The 24,241-nt window shown below is 40.7% G+C and overlaps 1 protein-coding gene across 5 annotated transcripts in view; it reads left to right on the plus strand.

Moving 5' to 3' along the window:
- Window positions 1-16,516, plus strand: part of NRIP1 (nuclear receptor interacting protein 1) — a 75,595-nt gene extending 59,079 nt beyond the window's left edge. For all 5 annotated transcript variants that reach the window (XM_017838202.1, XM_017838203.1, XM_017838204.1 and 2 more), the window contains one exon: window positions 7,690-16,516. In XM_017838202.1, coding sequence (XP_017693691.1) covers window positions 8,053-11,541 — 3,489 coding nt within the window. In that variant the 5' untranslated portion in view covers window positions 7,690-8,052 and the 3' untranslated portion in view covers window positions 11,542-16,516. The remainder of the gene's footprint in view (window positions 1-7,689) is intronic.
- The last annotated feature ends 7,725 nt before the right edge of the window (window positions 16,517-24,241 follow it).

Raw genomic sequence — 24,241 nt, forward strand, 5'->3', positions numbered from 1 at the left:
AGAACAAAATAAAAGTGTTCCTCCAGTAGTATTTGTAAGAAGAAATATATGTGTATGAGTCTGGCTAAGGAATTGACTGAAATTTCTATGAAACACTGTGGTGAATTGTAAGTTATGTGAACAGTGTAGGGTTTTCTGCATCTGGGAGTGATTATTTCTGTGATGCTCAATTCTTCTACTTGTTAGAATAAAAAATACTTAAGATAGGCTGACATTAGCTATTGTTTGAAGAGTGCCACAGCATGACAGACGGCCACACATGCGTTTTTTCTCTGAACTTTACAGAACTTTGTAGTAGGAGGTTTTAACATGCAGGCCAGATTTGGATTAAGCTGTGTATGATGCTTAAGTGTACTTGTAAACCTTGGAGAGCTGCTACTAAGGCTTTCAAAAACTCAGCTTTCATGGCAATTGTCTGCCCACCATTTCCCCCTTCCCATATACTCACTTCAACTATTTTGGGGGTTTGCTTCGGCTTAAGGTCATGTTGGATGAGGGATTTTTTATGACATAGGTGGAGGTTTTTGTTTTTCTTTTATTTTGGCTGATTGGCTTGGGTTTTTTGTTTAGGGTCTTTCCCTTTTTTAATTTTTCTTTTCTTTCTCCCCTCCTTACTGGCAGGTTTGTGAAGTAAGCTTCAAAAACACAAGTGACACGTAACTTAGGCAGAAACTTAGACCTGTGGCCTTTTGTAAACTGTGCACTGCGTTCTAGAAGAGGCAGCTGAGATGGGTTGAGTGCCAGCATCGGATGAGTCGCAGCAGAGCAGCTCAGTGTTGAAATATCCCACTTCTTGGGGGAGCAACCTCCAGAGAGTCCCTTGCTGCTGGGCTAGGCTTACTTTGGCACTGGAGCTGCCTGTCTGTCTCCTGTACCCATCACCCTGCAGTGCAGACAGACCTTTTTCTCTCAGCACTGTCGCTCTCAGGTTGCTGTTGTTCGTGCTCATGCTCTCCTCTTCTGGGAGAGAGGCATCTCTCAGGGCTGGATGGGTGTTTCTTCTCAACCCGTTCCCCAGTGCTGCTCAGAATTTTGGTTTCATGTGAGAATGCTTTGCCACAGAGTTTGAGGCATTCCAACATCCGTGTCTCTCCTGGCGTGATGCGGAGCCTGTCTTGCCACCTCCCCGAGCAGCTCTCTGCGTGGATATGAAAATCTCTCTGACATTTCCACACCTCATTTCAGCAGACGCTGGAAATATTGTATTCCCCCTGATATATATTACATACCATCCCAAAGCTACTCGTAGTCATGAGGTGGTATTGCATGGTCCGGGTGAGTCACAGATTCCCGGACTGGAGAATCCCATGTGAAATCTGAGGAGTGGGGGGACACTGAGATGAGGTGTCTGAAATCCCCTTTTCCACACCCCAGATGAAATGTGTAGGAACAGCCTCCCCTTCCTTATGTGTCTCTGGGGCCACTGTTAACAGCAGTAATCAGCATTTACGTTTTAGCAGTCCCTTAAAAGCTAAAGTAAATCTAAGTACTCTCTGCCAGGAGAACAGTTGGGTTTTTGTTTCCCCACTCAGTTGTTGGTTCACTAACATTTCAGTCCAGTGGTCTGTCAGATCTTATTCTCACAGGAGAAACTGTGTCTTGTGCCTGCTGTCCTGTTGGTTCTGTGTTCCTGTCAATTTTATGTTACCTGGGACTTTTTGGTTAGTCAGGGTTTGTGTGCTTTTGCAAAATGGTAGATTTTGCATCTCTTTGAGCTGTTGCATCAACTGTTATGGATTTGGATTTCTACAGTATTTTTCAAAATCCTACTATTTAAGCTGCTAAAATAATGAGAAGGTTTTGACTGTGCTGGTTTGGGTCTGTTCCCTTCCACGTACCCCCTCCCACCCTATCCCCATACTGAAGAAAACAACACCCCTTTCTGTGGTTTGAAAGTTCTCTCAAGAAAGTCAGGTCAGGACTGGGTTTGCATTACACAGATTACCAAAACTGCAGGGAAAAGGCTTTTCCATCTCATATGCTTGTGTAGAATTTGGCCATGAAGCCATGGCTATTGCCAATCCTGCCATTACTCCAGGGGGTGTTTCATAGAGGGAGCTGCGGTGCTGTGTTCTGTGGGATCGTTCCAGCTGGGAGGGAACTGCCCTAACTCGGGGTGGGAGATGCCAGCTCTGTGGTGGGGTCGGGGCCTTGGGAGCCCCTCCAGAATTCCTGGCAGGAGCAGGAGCTCCTGCTGCTCCTGCAACATGATTCCCTGTGTGCCCTCTCCTGACCGAGCTGTTTAAAAGGGATAGGGTATCCTTCCCATGTTTAAAATGTCTTTTGGAGTCAGTCAGTAGGCCTTAATGAAGGAGTGAATAACATGCCGAGCTTGGGAAGAAGCTTATTTTTGCTTTCTCAAAGTGATATCCTACCATTGCAGAAGGGGAGCCTGATTTATTTAAATAAATTAACTGTAAAAAATGGTTTCTGGATTCCCAAGTTCTTTTGAGTGCAACCATGGAATAATTCACCCACTTACTGCTGAGTTTTGCTCCCTCATCTGATCACTTTTGCTTTTTATTTTTTGGTCTTCTTCTAAATTACATTTGCAAAGGGAACCTTCAAAATGTCTTGACAGCCTGAATCAAAACTGTGAAGAGGTCTCAGCTGCTCCATTCATCTCCACAGATTTCTGACATAAAGTGTGGATTTTTGAAAGCAAAGCACTTAAAAACTTGATTCCCTTAAAGCATGTACTTAAGTACATTGAAGTACCTGCACGTTTGTGTGGCTTTGTGGATTTGGTGGTGGGGATTGTTGAATCAGACCTGTTTCGCTGCTCATAACCTTAACAAAAAGTGTCAACTGTGAAGTGCTTTTACCACTGCTCTGAAAGCATCCTTCCTGCTTGCTGAAATCAAAGATTTACAAATTGAGATTAATAACAAAATAATTTAGGGACAAAAAGTCTCATTTTCCCCACTTGTGCTTGGTTCACTGCAAGATTCTGCTGCAATTTCCAGTGCATCTGGGAATTTTTTTGGAGATCTTCATTTCTTTGTGTTCTGCAACATTTCACTACAGGCAGCCATAAAGAAGGGGAATCACTTAAAATCCTGTGCTTTAGGTACTTACCCAGGGCTATTACTGGAACTGCTGAGCAACACACAACCTTTAATATATTTATCCTCAATTATCTTTCTGAAGTTTGCATTTATTATTACTCCATCTGGGAAAACAGGGTACAGAGAAGTAAAACCAGAAGTCAGACAGCCTGTCTGCAGCACAGTGAGTAATTGGACCCCTGGATCCCAAGCTGCCACTGTAATCACTGTACTGCATTCCTCAAATCTGTAATAATTAAAATGACTGTCTGAGCCATTGGTTGATGTGGTGGGCTGGAGCCTTTATGTTTGGGGATATGAGAACGGGAAATCAATGAGCTAGTGAGAGACTTTCTGGCTCTTCTGGTGGTAGCTGAGCATTAGAACACCAGATTTATTAAATAACTGAAAATTTTTATTTCACAGACCAGTTTGATTTTAGCTCTGCAAATTCATGTTTTGATGCATCTCAATTTAAAATGGAGCATAAAATTGCTACAGAAATTTAATAGTCATGAAAGAACTCTGAAATGCAGTTAATAAAAATATTTTCTCTGTGAATCTATGCAAATCTCAACCTCTGTTAATCATTCTAACAATGTTCATGAGTTTGGTAATCTCTTTTCAAATATATGTTCATTTGGGTAATCTGCTAGCCATTGCCAGTTTCCAAAATGAATACCTTAATGGTTGATACAAGATTTTTTTTCTTCTGTAGTCTTAATTCAAGATCATAGGAAAGACATTAATATCCAGTTTTATGGGTTATGTCTAGTAAATTGTGTAACCCTCCTCAGATAATCCTAGTCTAGTATACTGTAATACTAGTCTAGTTGTTAATTTACTTTGGCACTCTGTTCCATTTAGCAAAGGGATCTAAGTAGAAATACTAGTCTGGGATATTTGAAAAATGTCTTGTGGATGTAATTTTGCTAGTTGTCAGTTCCTTACATGATGGGAACTGAATATCTGTTGGGTGAACTAGAAGTCTGCTGTTTGTTTAGAGTCTCCAGTTAGGTTTCACAGTTGAGGTTTTCATTAATTCAGAGAATTCTTTAAAAAATGAAAATTGTATATTCAGGAGCAAAAAGCCATTGGCTCAGATGTTGTTCTTTAACATATTGGAAGATGTATTCTTAAATTTCATTATGTTTTGCGGCAGTAATACTTTTTTTAAACAAAGGATCTTAAAGTTTGTTGTTGTTTTAAAATCCTTGTGGTGGACAAGTATATTTGTAGTTTGAAAGCAAAGAAAAACCCCAAGAACTGCAAAAGTAGAATTAATATTCTAGACGTACACGGTTCAGCGTACATTTGGTATTCTCTTATCTTCCCTATTCTGCCCACAGTTTCTCCCTAGGCACACTTTAAAAAGCTGAGGGACTGATTTCTCATGGTATGCTCCACTTGGGGAGTGTCTCACCAGGTTACAGCATTTGTGCTGTGGACTCTGCTGGTGGTTTAGTTTTGTCTGGGTAAACATGGCTTAATGAGCTATAACCAGTGGGTGCTCTTGGAGGTTCTGAAAGTAGTCTCTCCAAAACAAGTGGGTGATATATTTCTTAGGTACAGAAGTCTGGAAAAAGATAGTAGAAGTTGCAACAGAGAGTGCATTTACAGTAGTTATGTGGTCAAGAAAGCACATCAGCCTATAAATTTATTTTGTCACAGTAGCTAAATATGATTTTTAGGTGTAGAGATTCATAGATCTTAGCAGTTGATTCAGCCCTTACTGAGAAATAAGAGGTCTGTTGTCGTATGACTTCTCCTTTCTCTTCCTTTTGCCTTTTTTCTTTGCTCTGTTCTGGTAATTTCTTGAATAAAATTTATTCTTGAATAAAATTAATGAAAATTTTTAATGTTTCAGTGACTCCAGAGTTCTTTAGTACAGTCTCTATGTTTTTAAAAGGTTGCTGAATGGTTGCCTTAGTGTCCAGCTGAACATTCATTTGCAGAGCTGGTTTGATTTCCACATCACCACACCTCAGATAGTAGAAGTAAAACAAATTTGGTTCAAAACTTTCTGGAAGTGCCTGGTTATGAGACTGCCTTCAAACTCTGGAATTTACTGCCTGGTTTTCTGTCACAAATAAGGTGTAAGATTAGAGACAGTTTTTTAAAAATGTAATTTTAGTTCTTGACAGATGACTTCTTCACATTTGTGTATTGAACATTAAATCATGTAAGATTTTATAATCCTGTTGCAGCACGAGATCAGAAGAGGCTTTTAAGAAGGATCGCTGATGTTACGTTTCATTCTCTTTAAAGAAAGCTTCTTTCCATCAACCCAATTTCTGTTATTAGTATTTCCATAGCACTGAGTAATTCAAAATAAAATATAAAAAACAAAGTGGCAAAACACTTCTTAGAGCAGGTATTTTATGTAAACAGTACTGGCTACAAGTGTCATCTCCTGGAACAGGCTTCTGGAGTACCTGAGGAATTTGCATAAATGCATTGTCTTTTTTGAATTACCCAAGGCTGTAATAAGTGAAGCTGTACTGAACATTGGCTTAATGGTGTATTTGTTTGGAACTTTATCTTAAAGGTGACCTGCAAGGTTTGCTTTTATCAGATAGTAAGACATCTTTAAAAAATTGCAGTTTTATTGTCTTAAATGCAAAGCAGAGTGTATGAAGTGCTACTCATTCCTTTTTAATAACAGCATGCAGTCAGCTTAATTACCTTTAAAAACATGAAAATGTGACTGCAGATAAACAGTTTATTTTCTAGGAAGCTAGAAAAACATATTTTCCAGATACAGTGCATTCCCAAATGTTGGAGGAAATAATTCTGACTGTGTTGATGTTACTGTTACTGGATAGTTGATGTATACATTGGAAACCTTCGTATTTAAGGATTTGTTATTTGTGATTTTAGTCTCTTTTGCGTTGAAACTCTGCAAAAGCCCACCCAGAGGTGCACAGGTTTTTGAAGGAACAGTAAGATGATCAGTAACTTTCAATTAGTTGAATCCACATTTAAGTTGATATATTTTGAAGGAATGCTATGGCTTTTCCAGGTAATTATGTGAACGATGGGTAATGTATTTCTGAGAGAAGTACTGAGACCTCAGTAACAGCTTTCAGCTTTTCATTTGATATTTAAATACGTGGGTATATGCATTTACACTACAATGCGTTGCTGGGTTATTTTGTTTTGTTTGGGGGATTTTTTTGAGATAGCTCAGTACTTAGTATTTCTCTAAATGACTTAAAGACTAATAACACAGAGTATTTGCACAGGAGGATATATGGGCTGTTAACTTCATGACTATTTAATTTTTCTTCTCATTCTTTACTTTTTTTCACTGATATTTTTCTGACTTCTAGTTGCCCATAGGTTTTGAATTAAAAAATAGCCTCTGGGAAATCAGTCATAAAATATTCATTCTGTTTAAGGAGGCGAGGATTTCATCTGTGTACATCCTTTTTAAACTTGCAAATACAAGTTTTCAATGAGCTTTTAGTCTGCAAAAGCAAATTGCAGAGTAAAATATGCAGAAAGACAGTTACCTTTGCTCGTGTTGAATATTTATGCCAGTTTAGAACTGAATGAGGGAAGGAGGAGGCCTGTGTGGTGTAATAATCTCAGTATTGACCTGTGGTGACTGAACTGTTCCTGCTTTCATTGACCAGCCTTATTACTAAAACTGAAGAGATGCATCTTGCACAAGCACCATTGTTGTGCTTTTTAAAACAGCTTTTTATAGCACAGTGCATCATCCAAGAAAGTGTCAAGTTAGAGGTGTTCTACACTCTTTGAAAATAGCAACACTTCAAGGAAGACCTGTTTTGTTTTAGTTTTACCATTGTATGTTTCACGTATAGAAAGAATGTAAAGATAAAAATCCTCAGGCAAAGGGAGGATTTTGATATCAGGATTTATGTTACATCAGGAACATAAGCAACCTTTTCACCACTCCTGTCACATGATTGTTCCAATGACTTGTGGGAGTAGTTGGGTGTTGTAAGAACAACAGATTTCATCCCTGTTGTGCTCACACTGGATTTTGCAATACTGCATAGTCCTGGGGAGCAGTGTCAACTTGGTTTCTACTTTAAGCAATGTCATCTACCTGCCAAACAAAAATGTACTCATGATGCTGCCTATTCTGTTATTTGAAAGCAGATTTGACAGGAACCTAAATGTTGACTTTAGACATGCCTTTTCCTATTAGTTCTCTTTTAGGGTGATGGGCTACTCGTCCTGTGTATTTGCATTTGCATAAGAAGAAAGGTTGATGTGACTGTGAAATAAAGTCCAGTGGAATATTTTTTAAAACTCTATTTAGAGCAGTTCAATGTTTTTCTTTCATGTTTGCTATTCCTTATTTTAAGCTGTAGAATAGGGAAATTCGATGAACTCTTGTAGTAGCTATGCTTATGAATAATAAGTTTAATTTTTGTATAAAACTTTGTGTGAGAATTGTTTTCACAAAGGTCTTTAAATTAGTTACCACACGTTTTGCCCATTGCTTGAGTTTTAGTTTCTTCTGGAACATGGTCATTGGTTTATGTATCCTGAATGTCTACCTAAAACAATGTATGGAGGGTTAGTTTTTTTTCCTTGAAAGGAAAAGAAGTCTCAAGCACTTAAAATTTATACTAAATATTTTCTTTGTTTTGTGTTTCTTACTTAGGAATTTCATGTGCTTGGTGGAGATGGAAAAAGAAGAAAAGCAAGTTGGTTTCCCGGAGAAAGAAGGCAGCACATACTTAATGGAACTTTATTTCTGTGGAACCATGTTTTGAGTGCTCCTCCTAGACATCGTCTGTGAATATTCTAGATATCAGCAGATTGATATGACTGGAAACCTGGCTCATCAAACAGTATACACTGGGAGAAGCCTGCTTAGAATAAGACATTTTCTATTGTTTCTGAAAGTCTGTGAGAAAACACTATAGACATCTACCTGTTTTTTTCTTAATTTTGCATCTGGATTCAGCAAAGCCAGTCTTTGAAGTGAATAGAACCAGAGCCTTTTTGGAAACTTTTATTGAACATGACTCATGGAGAAGAGCTTGGCTCTGAGATGCACCAGGATTCTGTTGTTCTAACTTACCTAGAGGGATTACTAATGCATCAAGCAGCAGGAGGCTCAGGTACTGCAGTTGACAAAAAGTCTACTGGGCATAGTGGAGAGGATCAAAACTTTAAGATTTCAGGAAATATATTTCCCAGCTGTCAAAGTAATGGTCCAGTTCTTAATACAAGTACATATCGGGGATCTGGCATGCTGCACCTCAAAAAAGCAAGACTGTTGCAGTCTTCAGAAGACTGGAATGCAGCAAAGAGAAGGCGGTTGTCTGATTCCATTGTGGATTTAGATGGGAAAAAGGAAGCTTTGTTGGCTGGCATGGTTGAAAATGTGCCTAAAGGCAAACAGGATAGCACATTACTTGCCTCTTTGCTTCAGTCATTCAGCTCTAGGCTGCAGAGTGTTGCTCTGTCACAGCAGATTAGGCAGAGCCTTAAGGAGCAAGGGTATTCCCTTAGCCACGATTCCTTACAAGTGGAGAAAGATTTAAGGTGCTATGGTGTTGCATCCAGTCACCTGAAGACTCTGCTGAAGAAGAGCAAAGCAAAAGATCAGAAGCTGGACAACAGCCTGCCCGATATAACAAAGAACCTGCCCAAAGAGAGGTTTATAGAATCCCCTCATGCAGTGCAGAGCGGACCCAAAGTGATAAATGAGCCCCTGTCATGTGCTGCAAGGTTACAAGCTGTTGCAAGCATGGTGGAGAAACGATCCAGTCCTGCTGCTTCACCGAAGCCCAGCGTAGCGTGCAGCCAGCTCGCTCTGCTCCTTTCCAGTGAGGCTCACTTGCAGCAGTACTCCAGGGAACACGCTTTAAAAGCACAAAATGCCAACCAAATCGCAAGCGAGAGACTTGCGGCCATGGCCAGATTGCAAGAGAGTGCTCAGAAGGATATGGGCCAGTTCGGTCTGGCAAAAGGAATGACAAGCCATCTCAATGGTCAAGCAGGATCATCACCCAAACCAGTTTCTAGCAAAAGCAATATGGCACCGTTTCAGAGTTCGGTGGGAGTCATGCATTCGCCTCCCAAAAGTGGGGGATACAAAAGTACTTTGGAAAGGAGTAACGTGAAAACCTCTCCCAGCAATAGTTTGCTCTTGCATCTGCTGAAGAGCCAGAATACCACCAAGCATGTGAAAGGGCGTGAGCAGAGTGAGAGAGCCAGCATTTTTGAAGACAGCAGCACACCAACAACTGTTGATGAGTACTCAGACAACAATCCTAGTTTTACGGAAGACAGCAGCGATGATGAAAGCTCCCATTCTAACTGTCTTCCTATAGACCTGTCTTTTAAACAGAGGACAGATAAACCAGATGCAGGTCCACCTGCATCGCTGGATAACCTGACTCAGTCCTTGCTTCATAACTGGGATCCAAAAGTTTCCTGTCCAGAGAACAAGGAAGAGAAAGACACTCCGAAAGCTTCTAAGCTGAATCCCCATCAGAAAGTAACACTGCTTCAGCTGTTACTTGGGCATAAGACTGAAGAACAGGTAGACAAGAGTAATGACCCTCAGGGACCACACAGTGCAGCTGATGTGGCAAAATTCACTGTTCAGACTGGGAAAAGGACTCCTGTTACTGACAGTCCCAGTGCAAATCGAATGACTCCATTAAGCACTCCACCTTTGCTGGCTTCTACAAAAGCAGACTCTCCTATAAATCTCTCGCACCAATCTCTAGCCATCAAGCGCAGCTCACCACCGTATGCCTGCAGCATCCAGCCGGACAGACTGATGAATCCCGCATCCAAACACTTGATAGACCTGTCTAAAAGCAAAGAAATTCAAGGACCCAAGCTGAGCAGGAATGACAGTCCCCAGAACTCTTCGGCATTCAGTGCCAGCAAGCTGTTGCAGAACCTGGCTCAGTGCGGCATGCAGACTTCCATGTCGAGTGAAGAACAAAGAGCCAGCAAACAGCTGCTAGCAGGGAACATGGATAAACCTGTGGGCTTGATTGACAGATTGAACAGCCCTCTGCTTACGAATAAATTGAGTACGCATGAAGAAAATAACAAAATATTCAGTTGTCAGCCTGCGCCCACGGAACAAGGACTGCCAGGTTCGGAAATAGAAAATCTCCTTGAAAGGCGCACTGTCCTTCAGCTGCTTCTGGGAACTCCCAATAAAGGTAAAAGTGAAAAGAAAGAGAGGATTCTTTCAAGAGATGAAAGTTCTCAAGAACAGACGGATAAGGCTTTGAATGAGCAAATATTGACGGTGAAAATAAAAACTGAACCATCTGAAGAACCTAATGTTCCTTATAATTCAAATGCACAACAAGTAAGAGAGTGCAAGGGTAACAAATTTCAAGGTTTTGTTCATTCACTGCAGAGAAACACAGCTGCTTCTCCGGCATCCGAGGAGTTGAAATCTGAGCCTCTTTCACCTCAAGATTTCTCTTTTTCCAAAAATGGCCTCCTAAGTAGGTTGCTGAGACAGAATCAAGATAGTTACCCTGCAGATGAGCTGGACAGGAGTCACCGAAACAACGAGCTGACACACCTTGAATCCAAGAGCCTTTGCACAGTACCGAAGAAGAGGAAGCTTCACACTGAGCCTTTGGAAAGTCCACTAAAAAAGATGAAAAGTAATGTGTCTGATGCTGCAAACAATCACGCTTCTCCTACCGAGGCGCTGTATGGGCCTTTGCTTAACCAGCAAGAACTGAAATTCAGCAGAAGTGATGCTGAATTTAAATATGCTGTAAGTCATGGTTCAAATAGTGAAACTGAAAATAGGAGTTGGTCTAGAGATAGTAAAGGCTTTAATGTGTTGAAACAGCTGCTTCTCTCAGAAAACTGTGAGAGAGATCTGTCACAACATAGGAATAACATACTAACAGAGGGCAAGAAAAAAGGAAACAAAACCAGTGCAACAATTAATAAACCTGAATTCACCATTTCTTCAGTAAGATCGTTGATGGGAAGCCCTGTGCAGCAGAATAATTGTGTAGATCATAGAACATTTCAGTATCCTGTAGCAGTAAAGAGCCCTGCCAGTTCCCCCTTCCCTGAACATTTGGGGAATACGGTATCTAGACTTGAGTCTGACCAGTTTAGCATGTGTTCCATGCCCAGTGAGAAGGGGCCCATCAGATGGGTGATCACAGGCATGGACAAGAATGATTATGAGAAAGACTCTCCGAGACTGACCAAAACCAATCCAATATTGTACTACATGTTACAGAAAGGTGGCAACTCTCTTAGTAGCCAAGAAGCACATGACAAAGAAATTTGGAATGAACCTTCATTTACTGAGAGTTCAACTCATGTTACAATCAAAGAGGAGTTGCCATCTGACACAGAGCTTAAAACTCCTTTTAGTAACTTAAGAAGCCCTTACAACAGCCATATGGGGAGTAACACCTCTCATCAACATGGTGGTGTGAATGGAGAAGTGCATGGACTTCTGGAAAAAGTGCGAACAATCAAAAAAGAGCCAGAATAAACTGCAGCCTCCTCAGTGAGTTTACAATCAGCGGTTTTGAATCTTTGTTAAAAAAAAAAAAAAAAAGAAAAAAGAAAAATGATTATCAACTTGACTACTGTATAAATTGAGCATGATTTTAAAAAAGCATGGTCTAATTGAAACATGTTTTCATTTGATAAACTTTTTATTTTTCTGGTGATGTTATTTAAAATACATGTAGATAAACTTTGCTTTACAGTAGATTGTCACAAGGAAACTAGAAAGGTTGTAATTTGTACAAGATGTTTCTGTATGTATCAGATTAAGTTATGAGTACTCTTTGATCAGAGTCTTATTTGGATCTGCAAGGTTTTGGTATAACAAAGTGTAAGCATACAACCTAGGTGGTGGTAATGCTGCGTTTCCTCCCTCCCTGTAAAATAATCCTTATTTTTTTGAAAGCCTGAGCATAGAGACAGTGTACTTTTTTTTTTTTTGAATGTTTAATATGTTTTGTGACATTTTAAGAATAACTTTTAAGAAACAGAGCAGTCCGTCCAAGGTATTAGCTCGTCATATTGGAAAACCTGCGTCAGTGTTAATAATTGAAGTGCACTGAAATGTATTTTTTAGTGCTTCCAAAATTTGTATTGTTATTTTTAAATCTTGTTTGTGGTCCTGCCAGAATAGTGGTGTAAAATCTATTTTTCTTCCTTGCCCTGCTCTTGACAAATGCCTTCCTCAGAATTCTTAGCCATAGTTATGAGTTACTAGTTATGATTAAGGGTTTTTTCTAGGTTTTTATAAAAAAGGCAGATTTTCACAGGCCATGCAAGTACTGCATGAGTCCTTTTGTCGGCACATTCCTGTCACTTCCCTGCTGAGAAGGGGAAAGCCAAAATGCCTCTTGGAGTAGCGGAATTGAGAAGGCTCAGTACATGTATTTAGTGAGGAAAATGGTGGAAAGCCTGTGAAGCGGATGAGCGGAATTGTCTGTTCAGCACCATCCTGCTTCCCTGCAGAAGAACACCAACTGTGCTAAAGCAGCACATCAGGCTTCCACTCAAAGATGGAATAGGATTTTAATGAAAAATGTGTTGGCCTCTTCCTACAACCAGGGAAAAGAATCCATAATCTGCCAATATTTATTACTCTCTGAACAGCTGATGCATGGTTTAATGCATTACCCTTTCACTGCAGAAAACCTGGTTTTAGAATAATTTTCCAGGTTGCACCGAGGATAAAACTGTGGTTTTGTCATGTTCTGTAATGGATAGTGGGACACGTCTGAGAAATCCTCCTCTGCCCTTTTCCTCAATCCCCACCTGTGCTGTGATTTGTAACATCTGGCAATATCAGCCTGAGATGGGAAGAACTGAAAATTGCAGTCAAAGCCGAGACACCTTAAAAGAATTGCTGGCTGGGGAAGAACTGTGAGGCGCCGCTTTCCTGTTAACGCTGTCAGTGTTAACTCCATTTGCAGCCCTTATTTCTCATGGGGGAGGAGGAGGACAAAATCCAGTTCAGTTCCTCTAGGTTACGTGAATTATTGGCAAGCAGAAGTTTTGCTGAACTTTTTACTCCCCTGGAAAAAAAACTTGTTCTGTGTGGCTTCTTAATTTCACTGATAATCCCCTCTGCTATCAGCAAACAGCTGAGGAGTTGGCTTGCACGGATAAAGAAAGCCACACAGTTTTAATTTTGACTACCTTCACCATTGAGAGCCAATGACATGACAAAACTGCTCTTTCTGTCCATCTCGTGTCTGCATAGCAGAGATGAGTGATGGGGTGTTTTGCTCTTTTCCTGTCTGATTTGGTTTCACAGAGACCCTTTTCCCAGACTGCTGGCTTGCTGAGGCAGAGCGAGCTGTTATTCCCCCTCTCATCCCTGTCCCCAGCCCAGGATCAGTTCCTCTTTTTCCCAGTGCAGTTCCTACTGAAAGGGACTTCTCCTGTCTGCCAGCTGGAAAATGCACCACTATTCTGTTTTGCCTCCCCCCAGGGGGATACCTTCTTTTAGGGAACACAAATATTTGGCAGTATCCGATATAAAACATTCCCCCTGGTTTTTATGAGAAATAACAGAGCAATTTAAAGATATATTTTTATGTTATTTCGGTGAAGCATAATATATTAATGGGCTGTACAAAGCAGATTTATATTTTAAAACCTTCACACAAATCTAATATCATTTTAAATGTCATTGTTTGAAGTATAATATAAAAATAAAATTTTGTTTGTTTCTAATATTGCATTTATAAGTGGCCCAGTGACAATTCAGATGTCTCATAGAATAATCATTAATGAGATAAAGTATATTTTGGATTGACAGTGGAACTGAATTCTTTTTATATGAGTCAACCCAGCAGAAATATTAAAAAGATGGTATTTGTTCCATCCATTAAATGTCTTTTAAAGTCTTAATTGATTATTTTTCTTGAAACAATGTGTATATAGGTAGGAAATATATACAATATAGAATAATAGATGTTCCCCGGAGTAAATACAGGGTTATAATTTACTTGAAGGGCTTCACAAAAAAGTGCAGCTTGAGTGGACACGGAATAATCTGGTTGAAAAAACTTCATCAAAGTCAAGTTGAGATGAAAAATAGAGATGAGAGTCTGACCCCAAAAAAAGTAATATTGGAGTCTAGCAGTGTGCTGGCCTATGTATTTATTCTAGGGTAGTCTATTGTTATAATATATACTTTTGAACATTTAGTTTGGAAGGTTTTATAAAATGTTTAAGTTAAAATGTTAACAGTTTGAGCAGTTAAGGCTTTACGTTCTTTTTAGGTGATGTTACCAAAAGGGTATTGCCATTCTCACAGACGTCAGTAAACTATAATATACAAGAATTTAAGTTTAGGACATGCCGTTCACGGAAGAATCTTGCCTCTTGCAGACATTGCAATCTCAAGCAGCAGGTAACACAAGGACGAGGACCTTGAGAGAGGGCAGGACATGCCAAGGGAGTGCTCTCAGTCAGCTGCTAGGAGGGCAACAGTCTCCTATATGAAATTCTCCAGTACCACTGGTGTTACCCCCTCCCTAAGGGAAGAGAGGTCTTCTTTAAATCTACCCCATCCCACATTTACAGCCTTTAAACCTTAGGACCAAAGGCTCTTTAATAATTTTTTGTCTCGTAGCATGGGTGAATAAAAAGGAGTCACTAGTTTCCTTGGGGACTTTTCCACCAGAAAAGAGGGGTGCAGGAGCTGGGTTTGCTGCACCAGCAGATGGACTGGAGGGCTGGCCGTGTTTTCCCAAGCAACTCAAATATCCATGATTTCCACCATATATGAATTGCAGACCAGGGTCGTCTTGGTATTCTCAGCACCTCCTATCTCCCACAGGCCATTAGACCATAGATTTGAAAGAAAATGGGGTCCTGTCAGATACTGGCAGCAGCAGCAGCTGTATAAGCAAAGCAGTGCAGGATTGATGGGTGCTGATGTGTGATCTCACCACCGAAGGGGCAGGGAGGGAGGAGAGAATGTATCCCAGTTGTGGCTGGGTGAGACTGCGGGGGGGAAAGTTGCCTCCGCCTCACAGAGCAGTGAAGAAGTGAGTTAGGGATTTGTCTCTATACCACACTTAGAGTTGTAATTGCAGCCCCTTGGGTCTTAAACCTGAATTAACTTTAACCTCACTTAACTGGGAAGGGTTGCAGCACTTGGGTTGCTAAGTGCCCGATCTACAGATGCTTGCACTTGGCACGTAGCACTCAAGCCGGATAGATTTGGGGATTGACTTGCAGTCACCGTGCAGATATGCCTTTTTTTTTCCAGAGGGAAGTGTACAGGACTCAGATAACCGGATTTTTAGTGTCTCCTCTGCCAAAGTTTGAGGAAATGATGGGGGGTAACACATGACCACAGAATCAAAGGTGTTTTGCTGCAGGGCTTCTCTGCTGATACCACATAACCAGGAGTCTCAGTTGGAGAAGTTTATAAACGTTATGAGATCAAAAGGGAATTCAGCCATAACTTTCACTTTTCTTAGCCATTTACTCTTAGTAATGTTTTTAAATTTTTGATTTACAAATGTTTTTAAAAGAAAGAAATGGGTGGTTTAAAATTTTCCCTGTTAAATGTTGGTGAAAGTATTACAGCTCTCATTGACGTCAGTGACATGATATTACCAGTTTGTTCTCTGCCACATCTTACAGAGGAGTAAACTGGTAAGTATATATTATATATATTTATATATAATGTAAATATGTCGACTTGTTACACCTATAATATGTTGAAATTGGTTTTTAAAAGGTGATGTAAATAGTGGTTTCCTTAATGAAAAATACATATTTTGTATTGTTCTAATGCAAAGGAAAAAAAAAAACCTTTTAATCTTTTTTGTTATGTATATTCCATGTATAAGTGTAAATATGATCACATAGGTTTAAAAACTTTTGCATGTATGTATACAGTTGCAAGTCTGGAAGAATGTATAGAAAAATACTTTTATTTAAAGTTGTGATTACCTGCTGCATGAAAAGTGCATGGGGGACCCTGTGCATCTGTGCGTTGGCAAAAAAAAAAATGTCTTAACAAGTCAGGTCAGTTCAAAACACAACAGTATTCCACTTCTGGACATGACTTCTGCTGTGGTATTTTAGCTTTGTGAAAGAATGTGCTTCAAATCAAAAGGGTCTGGGGAAAAAAAAAATGCAAAACTACTTTTAAAACATGAAGTGCTCATACAACTATAATCAGTCATGTAAGTTCAGGACTCCATTTTGCGTAATTGAAATATTGTACCAGGACTATTCCATCCCTGTAAAACAAAGGAATATTGATTTTCATTGCCATACATAAGAATTTGGGATCTTGCCACAACCAGTTTTATTGTGATGTGTCTTCAGTAATTTATCTAACTGGTCTCATTTTTTTATTAGAAATTAATTTCCTCATGTGATGTCACAAAACTGTACATACTGCAGTGTGAAGTTTTTTTAAATCTTTCAGTGTTTACTTCCTGCAGAAGATTTGAATAAATGAGAAAAATGCATTGTCTTGATGGTTTTTAAATCTGCTTTATTTCCTGTGTTAGTGGGCTCTTTGCATCAGTGCTGTTGATACAAATATCTGACAACAAAAATACCTCAAGAACTTAGGCACAAATAACCTTCAGCAAGGCTACTGACTGGAAACGGAGAGTCATGGAGCTGGAAGTGAAACAATCTAAATCAGATTAGCAGCTTTACTTTACAAAGCTCTGTACTATGTTTTATTCAAATACCCTTCTGCTTATTAACTGGAAATCAATGACCATAAACTGGAAACCTCTAAATGGGAGTTCTCACGTGAAAGTCATTTTAAATGTTGCAACGTTGTTCAGGTCCCCTCTGCAGGGCAGGAAAGATCTGTTTTCCCACTAAAACCTACTTTGGTCCATATCACACAAAGAGGACGATTTAGTTTATTCCAGCTATGTTTGTAAGCAAACAAGAAAAGTGAACACAATTTGCCCATGAAACCTACAGAAAGGTTTAATAGTGCACTTGCATCATATTTTGGGGTTTTTAAGTTAGCTTAGGACATTAGTGCAAATGATGGATTGCAGTATTAGTGCAAGTGCTCTTTCTCCAGAAGATTTTTGTTCCAAGATGTACAGGCACACGGCATCTGGAGCTGTACAGTTGCAGGCAAGCACTTGGGTTGTGACTGCTCTGGGTAACAGTAACAGCTATTTTCACGAATCCTCCTGTGTTTTCTGATCTCTTAGCAATGAACTGCATGCATGAGGTTCTTTGGAAGCTTTCTGGAAAGCATAAATTATAAAACATTTAATTTATTATTATTATTATTATTAATTATTATATATATAATTATAATAATTAATATATAAATATATTAATAATAATTAATATAAAAAAGTTAATTTTAAAACAGTAATTCTGACTCCACAGATCTCAGCTAGGTCTTCATGAACTACATAACTGAGCATTTTAATTGGTATCCTAAATAGAATAGAATTGGGATGCTGTTTGTCTTTGGATATATCAGCTTGTAGTACGGATGCAGTACCACCAGTGATACTCAAGTGTGCTGCAGAGGGAACAGACCCTTGATCCAGCTTCTGCACAGACTCTTCTCTCTGTAAGTAGGCTTGATCTGAGGGATGAATGGCTAAGCCAAAATACAGCCACCTGAAAAAGCAATATACCTAAGGAGCCAATCTCATCTCCCGATGGCAGTGCAGCTTGGAAGTGATTTCTTGAATTACGTGCTTTCCTCACTGACGTGGTTCCTCTGGTTTTGAGTCTGCCCACCAAGCAAAGCCAACAGTATGCCTCTGTTTCTCAAGGGGTGATGCCCTAGGACAATTCCTTGGAGCACCTGAATATCACTGATTTTTCTTTAATTACTTGGGGGGGAGGAGGGGGGCGGGAAAGGCTCTTTTAACTTCACTGTATTTATCCAATTGTGCTGTAACACCAAGTAAAACTTGCATTGTGTCTACCAGAACAAACAGGCCTGCGGAGCTGAGCGTATGCTATGCTAAAAACAGCCTGTGGAGCGACGAGGATGTTGAACGGGTGTGAATATCCTGAGAAACATTTCACTCCGAGTGAATGTTTGCAGCTCTCGGTTAGTGGTTCATAATGAACTCGCTCAAAAATGCCTCAAACCACCCGTGAACTCTTTGCAGGCAGACCTGTGGTCATGTGGAATCTTCCTGGTCTTCAGCTTTCCCCTCACAAAATGAAAGATGCATGTGATGTTGATTGCTTTTTAGCAAAACAGCTGCTGGATAAAGAAGTTTTCGTTTCTGCTTTAGAGATGTCAAAATGGGGAGGGAGGGGATAGCGATTATGTTCATGGGACTTGGCAGCCCAGTCTTATGCTCCTCAATGAAATGAACTCTTAACATTGTGGGCATCAAGGACAGATGTGGACTCTGATAGATCATGTGCAGGGATGTGCATCGTGGAAGCCTTTGTCAGAGTAGAGAAACTTGTTGCAGTAATACAGACACGTGCACATAAGAAAAGTAAAGCAAATTATTCTTCATCACCTGTAAACTTTTCCAAAAACAATGTGTGTTTGAAACCAAAGAGTACAATGACAATATTTTTGTGTATGACACAGCCTGGCACATTAGAGATGTGGAATATGCCCATGGGAATGTCTGTAGGGACTTAGCCTCGAGCAGTGGCTACGACACACAGGTAATAATTGCTGATAATATTTTTATTTCCTTTTGATTGTCAGAGTGACTCAAAGGGAGTATGGCACAAACTTGGGGCATGAAAATCCTCTCTGCTGGTAATTTTCAGTGCTGCTAATGAAAGAGCATATGCTGATCCAAGCTCACAGCAGCCCACTTCGATTGGGCTTTCTAAGGACTGCTTGCTCTTAATGAGTAAAGAGATTTGTCACTATTTCCAGATTACTTTTCTGATTAAATTACTCAGAATTTAACTGAATGCAAAACAAACATTACTGACTTGTGAAACTGTGCCAGTTAGATAAACCTGATGCCTGCCTTTGCAGTTAAACTCTGTGTGTGCCTTCAGTGCATCTTCGTGTGTTGGAGAGAGATGGAGAAATAACTGTGTCCTCCTTCGCAGTACAGATGATCTGGGTTCTCTTCATCCAGTCTTGTTTGGTGAGGTGGTGATACTTTCTCACTAAATGGGAGGCAAACTTACATTCTGTTAGTTAGTGAGGGATCTCTGGCCTCAGTCTTTACTGAAGCTGGTGTTGACTTTTAAAGTCACACCCTTTTTTATACTCAATTTTTTTTGAAAATTTCAGTACAGAACTCAAAGGTGACTTGTGCAAAGGAGTGATGAGTAGCCAGGCAGACACAGATATATCCAATCTGTTGTTACCTCTCAATATTTGCCTGTCTCCACCTTTGTAACTCCAGCAAAATGTCATAGTTCTGCAAGTTCTGCCTAACTGGAGCCCATGCCCAAATCTCATCACAGGTACAGAGAGAGAATAAGAGATGAAATTCAAGCATGATTTGGAGTTGGATGCCCTGATGTTCAGTCTCTTACATGCTGTGACTTGGGAAGTGCCTTCCTAGGGTTTCTGTAGAAGATGGAAGTTCCTCTAATAGCTGATACAGTTGTGCAATTTTTTATCCTGAATGTGTTATTCACATTTGACTCTGAAAGAAACCTTTGGGTTTGTATTTTTTTAAAGAAGCTTAAGTGGCTCTCACATGCCTTACAAACGGCTCAGCATGTGATTCACCTTAGGTCTTGCAGGAAGCCTGTGTTCCTTCAGTTCCTTATGTTTGTAGGTATCTGTGTGCCTGTCCTCTGTGTTTGCTGTGGTGAACCAGCGACTTGGGGGTGTTTCTTACCTTTGTGCCACAGTTAATTGAAGAGGAGGAGGAAGAAAGAGAGGGAAGGGGAATCTTAAGACATCAAGCTACAGTATGTTATTCTCAATTGCCTTTTACTTTCTAATCCTGCCTCATTTTCTTCTGTTTAACATGGTCACAGTGAGAAAGTCCTCACTAGCATTTGAGGCAGGAGTTAGGTAAATCCAGGAAACAAAAGTCTCATGTAGCTAGTCATGTCACAGATAGCAGAATCACAGAATGGTTTGGATTTGAAAGGACCTTAAAGATCATCAAGTTCCAACCCCCTACTATGGGCTGGGACACCTTCAACTAGACCAGGTTGTTCAACCTGACCTTGAACACTTCCAGGGATGGGGCATCCTTTTTGGGTAACCTGTTCCAGGGTCTCACCACCCTCACGGTAAAGAATTTCTCCCTAGTATCAAGCCTAAATCTACCCTCTTTCAGCTCAAAGCCATTCCCCCTTGCCCTATCACTGCATGCCCTTGTAAAAAGTCCCTCTCCAGTTTTCTTTTAGGCCCCCTTCAGGGGAAGGGACTCTAAGGTCTCCCCAGAGTCTCCTTCAGGCTGAACAACTTTCATCTCTCTTGGCCTATCTTAATAGGAGAGGTGCTCCAGCCCTCTGAACATCTTTGTGGCCCTCCTTTGGACTCATTCCATCAGGTCTACATATTTTTTGTGCTGGGGCCCCAGAGCAGGACACAGCACTCCAGGTGGGGTCTCAGGACAGCAGAATGAAGGGAAAGAATCACTTGCCTTGACCAGCTGGCTGCGCTGCTTTTGATGCATCCCAGGATATGGTTGGCTCTATACTAACTAACTGTAGTTCAGTATCACCACTTAAATCATGGAACATTACTGATGCAAGTTTACTTACTTCCTAGTCCAAAATCAAAAAAACTTTACATTTCATTATGCAGCAGTAGCAAGAGCTGGTTGGTTGTTACATAGATATGCTTGAAAATCTGAAAGGAACAGTCTAGGTAATCCTTGCATATAGTGATGTGTCTGTCTCTCTTGTGTGAGCAACTGTTAACTCTCATGCCATTTTTCCCCTTCCTTGTACCTATTATTTTGAGTCCTTTCATCTCCTCTTTAAACTGCACAGGAGCCCAGTTATCATCCATGAAGGGCAGAGGAGACAAAAGAAGTATGTATTTTTAGAGAACTGCTTTGAAATAAGTGTTTGCCCAAGGTACTGTGTTATGCATTGACTGTATTGAATGCTATATCTTGGTCTCTCCTCTGAAAGTATTCACCCAAGGCATTGCATAGTGCCTGCATACTGAGAAGAGAGGTAATGACATCTAACAGCACCTACCCCCGGTATCTCCTTTATTTAAGAATGCTGCTTACTGTGGCAGAAAGAAGCAAAGTGTATGTCACACAGCCTTTTTTCCCCAACAAAAAAAAAAAAAAGAAAAAATTGCTTTTTAAGAGTTTTTAAAAGTGACACAGAATAAAAACTGCAAGTTCAAGGACAGGGAAGGAGAATGAGAGGGGAATTTTTTTTTTAAGTGTCCTCAGCACAGTCCAGCTGGCAGCCTGTAGCCTGCTCCCATTCTGTCCCACCACCTGTTTCCCAGAGGGAAGGCACAAGGGTGGTGCAGGCAGCGGTTGCTTCCCAGGGGGCCGAATTTTGCCATTTGCATGAGATCCTACGTGGAGAGCTGGGAGCTGGTGGCAGCTGCTCTCAACACCACCAAAACAGTGGCAGCTGCTGTCAGAGGAAGAGAAGGTACTGAAATCCCCTGCTGAAAATGTTCACAGCCCAAAGAATCATCCCGTATTTTTGCATGGCATAGATTTGCAGTTATTAATTTAGAAAGGGAAGGAATAATTGTCTGGAAACTGACAGCAGCTACTGTATTGAATACATCTCACTCTTTCAAACTTGCATAGAAGGTCTAAGGATAAAGCTAGTTACGTTAAAAAAAACCCTACATACAAACTTTTCTCATATTTAGTGGCTTCAACTGATTTTTTTTCGTTGTCTTCCAACATCTGCTTAGCACTTAAAAACTTGGTTCCCTTTAGTGAGAAAGGTGCTATTCCAGTTTTCCTGTCATCTTTCTCTATCTTTTTACATAAACATTTATGTTGTACTTACACTAGAACGACATGGCTTGCTATCCCTTGTTTGATTTCAAACTATGTCTGTAAACACAGTGCACTGCTGCCTGCAAAACATCTCCTGACAGTCCCAGGAACCTCCTGCACAGAGCAGAAGTCTCCTCTGACCCAGGGTAACTTGTGCCTTGCTCCCAGGATGCCTGGAGTGGTGAGTGGTAATGTCCATCACGTGAGATTCTGAGCGCTGAAGAAATTTCTGCCTAGTTCAGTTTTTCTATCTCCCAGTTCGGATCAAGGGGATATGGAGATTTTTGGCATTACATAGAGCATGGGCTGCAGAAGCAGCAGCCAGTTTGCAGGCATCTTCTGTCTTCCTGTTAGCCTGCATTAATGGTGCAGCTGTGCCAGTGTCACCCTGTAGGCGTGTGCCCAGTTGGCCTAAAGCAAATGTGGTTGCACAGGAGCTGAGACAGTGCTGTCTGTTTTCACGTGGAATGTGACTGCCTGGGGCATGGAACCCTATGCTTAGAGGATTCAGCATAGGAGATCGAATTCTTGACAAGTGGAAGCATCTGTAGGGCAGGGTAGAGCTTTTTGGGTTTTGCGGTTTCACACTGGATGCTCTGAGTTTGCCCTCCTTCTCTGCTTGATGCACGTATTTTTCTGGAGTGGGAACAAGGAGGGGAAGGATCAGATGAATGAGAACAGCATTCACTGGGCAAAATTGAGTCCCTGGAGTGAGGACCAGATCAGAAGGTGATGAAACACAGAAAACTGTCCAGAAATGTGTCAAGGCCAGAGACAGTTGCAGTAGATTGGTCGAAGAAGGAGTGCTTAGAGAGGTACTCTATCTTTTCTATCTAGTGTTCAAATTCTTGCTGTTGCCTGAGACCTGACAGGGATGAAAAGAGGTACCAAAAAGGGGCAGTATAACGGAGCCTCACTGGCTGCAGTGACTACTGCTGCTCAGTGGGGTGGGGGATACACAATGGCCAGCTGGGTAGATGGTACCGTCCTGAGTCTGAAGGGAATAATGACTGGGTTGGTCTTGCTGAAAGAGTCCAGGATGAAAGGGAGATGCAAAAAAAGGACTTCAGGAAGGGTATTGTGGTACCAGGATGCCTTGCTTTAGCATCTGAGCAAACCAAGTCAGATTACAGAGCCAAAATGATAAGGTTCTTGTGAAAGCAGGAGTTCCTGTTTGCTATGTTTTCTTTTTCCACAGCAAAAGTTACAGCTGCTAACTCATCTCTGTTTACTCAACTTCTGCAGCAATCACTGCAGTCTTCCTGCCATGAGCAAGGGTTCTCTTTCCACAGTATTTATATACAACTTTGATCTCTATTGCTATCAGGTGGTGTCTGTAGCCTGTCACGACTGGTTGTATTTCCTACCACCACCCTCACCAGGAGAAGAGGAATGGTCCACAAATTATGATTGAGGAGCCCCATGTTTGTATTGTGAGGTTTCATGAAATTTCAGGTAGGGCATATGGCCGTCCTGTATGTCAGGATTTCTCTGCTAAATAGACCAAAAAAGACTTTTTCTTGTAGGGGGACTTCTATGCTTGTGGAGTATCAGCTGTACATATATCTGAGATAGACAAGAGAGTATCATTTGCCATATATCAGGTTTCAGAGTGTTAAAATGCATAGCATGTGGTTTGGCCTTTCAGTTTAGAGCACCTAAATATGAAGTTTCCCTTCAATGGGAACATCCCTGGAGATTCTGGAGCTGATATGATCTGGTACCCTGTTTGTCAGGAATGTGTTTGCAAGACAGATGTGTTTGACAGATCACAGAGTAGACAGTAAAATCCACAACTCTGATACTGCTTCCTGTCTGCATCAGTTATTTAAATCACACTCTCTAACCCTGTCCTTGCTTTGGTTATCTCACCTGAGACCTTTGAGTAAAACTAGGTTAAAATGTACTTGCAAGAGAAACATTTTGGAAGTATAACTCACTTGCAGTGCATTAAATGAGCAAATTTAAAGGCCAATGAGAATGAAGCAAATAAAAGAAAGGTTTCTGAAGCCATTGAATAACTGAAGCAGAAACAGGGCACTGGCTGTGATTTGTACCTGAAACCTGTGAAAGCTGACCCCAGGCTTGCAATTGTATTGCAGGTCTAACCCCTAATAGGCTTGGACAAGTAAATAAGACCTTACAGCAGTGAAAGTGCCTTATTGTGACTGTGCTCATGGGAGCCAGTGTTTTTCTCAGCCAGGCTACACCTCACTGTGTTTTCCTCAATATAAAGCTCTTTCACTTAGGCTTAGTTCCAGTGTTCAAGATTTCAGTGTATTTTTAGCATGTTGTTTGTTTATCATCTGC

This window comes from Lepidothrix coronata, unplaced genomic scaffold, assembly GCF_001604755.1.
Source record: "Lepidothrix coronata isolate B3197 unplaced genomic scaffold, Lepidothrix_coronata-1.0 Scaffold328, whole genome shotgun sequence".
Lineage (NCBI taxonomy): Eukaryota > Metazoa > Chordata > Aves > Passeriformes > Pipridae > Lepidothrix > Lepidothrix coronata.